The sequence below is a fragment of the Babylonia areolata genome, chromosome 2 (assembly GCF_041734735.1).
Source record: "Babylonia areolata isolate BAREFJ2019XMU chromosome 2, ASM4173473v1, whole genome shotgun sequence".
Lineage (NCBI taxonomy): Eukaryota > Metazoa > Mollusca > Gastropoda > Neogastropoda > Buccinidae > Babylonia > Babylonia areolata.
This window is the reverse complement of record NC_134877.1, coordinates 7,293,942-7,299,343: the sequence shown is the minus strand read 5'-3', so window position 1 is coordinate 7,299,343 and position 5,402 is coordinate 7,293,942. Positions and strand designations below refer to the sequence as shown.

Sequence of the window (5,402 nt, the reverse complement as noted above, 5' to 3'; positions counted from 1 at the left end):
AACATAGTGTCAACCAAAATCATTAGGACACGTTGGACAAAATAAATAACACGCGGAAAACAGGAGTAGGACCTAAGCAACAAAATTGGAAATTCATCTTGGATTATGTCCAATCTCACAGCTGAACAAGCTGTACGTATGAAAGCGTATGGAAGTATATACACATAACCGAGATGATAAATCACATAATAACAGGGACTGCATCATCACATGGAAAACAGCCGGAAATAAGTTGAACAGCAGAGGCACCAGGAAAAACCACATATATTCAGTAACATACATACACGTGTATGCGCGTCACACACACACACACACACACACACACACACACACACACAAGCACGCTCGTGCATTCCCCATATTCATGCACCAATCATTCTCTCAAACCTATGCTGCAGTCCATAAATTGCATCACCACCTTTAACCCATGAGCAAAATGATAACAGAAAGCAGTGGTGATGAGAAGGAAAAAACACGAAAAACAACTTGAAATGTTTCACAATGGCTTCAAAACAGATCCAGGTATGGACATTGCATCAAACAGAACACACTGAGATAATGAGGGAACACACAACTTCAGTTTGGTGAACTTCCTCGTGAACATCCCTGTGCCAGACTTGCAGGACAGGTCTTGATCTCGGAGAACGTCAAATATTGTTGATGTTGACATGTCATGTCGGATCAGTTGGTACGGTATCTAACGGCCTTGAGTGACGCTTACTTCCTGTCATCTGTTGGACACTGACCGATCCACCCAATCACGCTGAACAAACCTGTACGTCAGATCTTGACCCTGTTCTTTTTATTTTCTCACACAGTCATGGTGTAGTGTTTATGCCTGATACGTATCAACAGAATGATGTTCATCAGAACTCTCATCTGACGTGGTGCAGTCCGTCTGTGTTGTTCCAGGCAAGGTGGTCATGTCGCTGGTTCCATTCTAGACTTGAATGAAGAATGTTTTTCTTTCTTTCTGTCCCCTTTCTTACTTCACCCGATACTGGGTTTTAGTCCGTTTGAAACGATACGACGACGACGACGACGACGACGATGACGATGATGATGATGATATAAAAGACTATAGAAAGGAAACATAATGTCATTGTTTACATGAAATGTCCCCTAACTAGTTACCCGTAATTGCCAAACGCTTGACGACATTCTTAAGACACATGAGGCATGACAGTACTTTAATATCAGACAGCAGATGAGGTTGTAAAAATTGAAGTCGGTTTTATAACTGTTTGTTTCCAAAATACCCGTATTTATAACACGCATTTCACAGCAATCGAAAACAATGACGACACAGCTGCACTCTGATACAGTTTCCCGCTTCACGAGGTGTGGAGCTGGTGTGGACAAGTAAAGATCCACTGACGTCCCTGAGTCCACCTCAGTATCACAAAACAAAATGCTTTTCGCTTTGATTTCAACAAGAGAAAAACCCACGTGTACCTTATCAATCCGAAGAAAAAAAAAATCTTTGGGTTTAATTTCATCGCTGCAAATGCATATGGCACCAGATTTGATCTTACCCTGGTAAATGAAATAAATAAATACATACATATGTATATACACATAAATAAACGTAATCGTATATATATTCATTATGCATAGAACATTAATAATAAGCATGTGTAAACACAGGAGTGGCAGAAAATGGTGATGTAATCTTTTGTTAATCGTCAAACTGACAATGCCTCTTGGGGTTGAATGTTTATCTAAGCATGCATTAGCACTCTGTGCTTACTCTTGATACCATTGCCGACAATGTTCTCTTTAATCAAGGGAAACCTCAATGACGATGACTATTGTAGATGGATAATTCTATCAAGATCCTGTTGCCATTCACTGTGAATGGCAATGTCGTGTTTCAAGGGAACCCCCACTCATAGTGTTTCGGTAGTCAATGGACCATTTCTACCGATCTTCAATGTCATTGCTTGTTTGGTCTCTTTCCCTGTGCAGTTAATCTTGCTATCGCTCCCATGGACGGTCATTTTCTTATTTCTCTGCATTTTCTTTTTGTGATTGTTACTGTCTTTGTAACCAGTCCTGGTTCATGCTCTGGTGGTGGTGGTGGTGTTCTCCTTTCTGGGTTTTCCATCTGTTGTCTTTCGCTTACCTTGTCCTCTCTTGTTCTGCTTGTTCCCTCTTTTTCCCCTCACCCTTCTTCCTGCCCTCCCTGCCCTTCTCGCCTTTCCTGTCTTCCTGCCCTTCTTGGACCTGCGTCGCTGTCTTTTCAGCACGGGGCTGCGGAGGAGGCGCTTTGTGAGGAGGGCTCCGAGACTGTCCACCCGCTCCACAGATGTCTTTTCGGCAGCAATAGCCAGAAGGCCGCTGTCCCTTGGGGCCTCCCCTTCCCCCCCTGTCACCGCTTCTTCTCTCACAACTTCCCGCAGATTGTGGATGGCGTTCATCGTTTGGTTAATGTCCCTGCATACGTTTTTTCCTTTCTTTTGTGATTTCCTGATTTTACGATAGCAGTGGTGCCCCGTGGTGTAAAAGCGGTGGAGGTCCTGGAAGGCCTGGTAGAAAAGGGTCAGCTGGAGGACAGGGTCGCCGTCAGCAGTGTCCAGTTTCTGCTTCTGTTCATGACAGACATGGACGTCAGGTCAGCACACACAGCGCTACACACCTTTAGCAGCACAGACTGATTTATAAACGCCAGCAATACAGAGTGGTTTTAAAACGTCAGCAACACGAAGTAGTTTACACACGTCAGCAATACAGAGTGGTTTACAAATGTCAGCAACATTGACTGGTTTACAAACATCAGCAAAACAGACTGGTTTACAAACGTCAGCAACACATGGTGGTTTACAAACGTCAGCAACACGAAGTAGTTTACAGACGTCAGCAATACAGAGTGGTTTACAAACGTCAGCAGCACAGACTGGTTTACAAACGTCAGCAATACAGAGTGGTTTACAAACGTCAGCAATACACAGTGGTTTAAAAACGTCAGCAACACGAAGTAGTTTACAAACGTCAGCAACACAGACTGGTTTACAAAGGTCAGCAACACAGAGTTGTGCACAATCGTCAGCAACACAGAGTTGCGTACAATCGTCAGCAACACATAGTGGTTTACAAACGCCACCAACACAGTTTTACAAACGTCAGCACACATAGTGGTACAAAAGTCAGCACACACGGGGATATAAACGTCAGCACACACTGTGATACAAACGTCAGCACACACATACGGCATACGGTGGTATAAACGTCAGCATACACATACGCTGATGCAAACGTCAGCACACACTGATACAAACGTCAGCACACACACATGGTGATATAAACGTCAGCACACACACATACGGTGATATAAACGTCAGCACACACATACGGTGGTATAAACGTCAGCACACACATACGGTGATATAAACGTCAGCACACACATACGGTGATATAAACGTCAACACACACATACGGTGATATAAACGTCAGCACACACATACGGTGGTATAAACGTCAACACACACATACGGTGATATAAACGTCAGCACACACATACGGTGGTATAAACGTCAACACACACATACGGTGATATAAACGTCAGCACACACAGCGTACAAACGTCAGCACACACATACGGTGGCCAAAGCAAACCTATCACACACTGTACTGATAATGATGCGTTTGAGCCTACTTTTAAACAACAGCCTCAACAACGATATGCACACGCACGCTCCCCCATTCCCACCTCCACACACACACACACACACACACACACACACACACACACACACACACACACACACACACACACACACACAAAAAACAAAACAAAAACACACATGCATACATATACACATACATACACTGTTAATGCGTACATGCTTACATTCAAAGATATACTGACAGACAGACAGACAGACAGACAGACAGATAGATAGATAGATAGATAGATAGATAGATAGATAGATAGATAGATAGATATGTATATCCGTACGTACGTATATGATCAGACTCTAACCACGGTCAACAACATCAACAGTACAGTGACAATACCAGCAATAACGACAACAACCATCATAATCACTGAAAACTTACCAGTCTTGAAATAAAGTCAACAGCAGGTTTGATCTTGAGCTGGAAACAATAGATAGATAGATAAATAAATACATAAATAAATTAATTAATTTAAAAAAAGGAAAAACAAATCAGATAACTGAGTACATAACAAATCAATCTTTTTTTTTTAAACTTCACTTGTAAGTGTGTATGAATACTATGACAAAAAAGTTACCTATTTATACCGCGCGCGCTTGTGTGTGTGTGTGTGTGTATGTGTGTGTGTGTGTGTGTGTGTGTGTGTGTGTGTGTGTGTGTGTGTGTGTTGTCTGTGAGTATGTTAGGGCAATCCTTTCTGCATTTGTAAACCCCATTTTAGAGGGATACATTAAATTTCTTCCGTTTGGAATTTACAAGCGCTCTACAAAACTACAAAAGTCTTATCGTATTACATTACATTACTCTCTCTTTCTCTCTGTCACACACACACACACACACACACACACACACACACACACACACACACACACATGAGAGAGAGAGAGAGAGAGAGAGAGAGAGAGAGAGAGAGAGAGAGAGAGAGACTCACTTTCCGGTAGTCACGTTTGACCTTCCGAAGGCTGCTTTTCAGGGCGTCAAGGAGGATGTTTTTTTTCCTTTCTCGGCTTAACCCCTGACCAGACGGGTGTGTAGCGGCGTGGGTGAGAAGGGTGGTGAGCAGGGTCACACTGACCGCCCACCACACAGCTGGGGGAAACAGGGGAGAGAACAACACAGCTTTAGTTCACAGACCACACAGTTGAGGGGAGAGAACAACACAGCTTTAGTTCACAGACCACACAGCTGGAGGAAACAGGGGAGAGAACAACACAGCTTTAGTTCACAGACCACACAGCTGGGGGAAACAGGGGAGAGAACAACACAGCTTTAGTTCACAGACCAGTGGGCAGGTTTCCCGAGACACGTGTGGTTCTTTCACTGCACTGATGTCACCACTCTCTCGCTCTGTCTCTGCTGCCTCTCTCTCTCTTTTCATGCACACGCTAATGTAAATGCGTGCGCAAGCATTTCTCCTCGCACACACACACATACACACAAACGCACACATTCATACGACTGCGCAGAAACGTTTTGTAAAAAACCGAATAACCACTCGAAGTGACATCAATATCAAGTTTTTGAAGTCTTACAAACATGCACCACTAACTGAGCCAGCACCGAGAGACACGTTCGTTCGGTCACGTACCGACATGGCGACTTGTATTGTTTCCCGAACGGAATCATGTCATTGCTCAGTGGCTCACACCATTTTGAGGGTCGTTGGATCCTCTTAAGGAAAGAACGTGCGCGGTGCAGTTGGACGGGCCACTAGGCTCTGAACA

General features: G+C 43.7%; 1 protein-coding gene across 1 annotated transcript; it reads right to left on the bottom strand.

The window, feature by feature from the left end:
• Positions 1 to 1,661: 1,661 nt before the first annotated feature.
• Positions 1,662 to 4,743, bottom strand: LOC143278861 (uncharacterized). The gene is made up of 3 exons (XM_076583307.1): positions 4,610 to 4,743; positions 4,060 to 4,098; positions 1,662 to 2,588 (listed from the first exon to the last, which is right to left on the bottom strand). The coding sequence occupies exon 3, from the start codon at positions 2,418 to 2,420 to the stop codon at positions 2,061 to 2,063; it is 360 nt and encodes a 119-aa protein (XP_076439422.1). The 5' UTR covers positions 2,421 to 2,588; positions 4,060 to 4,098; positions 4,610 to 4,743; the 3' UTR covers positions 1,662 to 2,060.
• Between the last annotated feature and the right edge of the window lie 659 nt (positions 4,744 to 5,402).

What these genes read in the sequence shown, in the direction of transcription:
- LOC143278861 (XM_076583307.1), bottom strand. Translation starts at nt 2,420, where the DNA reads ATGAACGCCATCCACAATCTGCGGGAAGTTGTGAGAGAAGAAGCGGTG.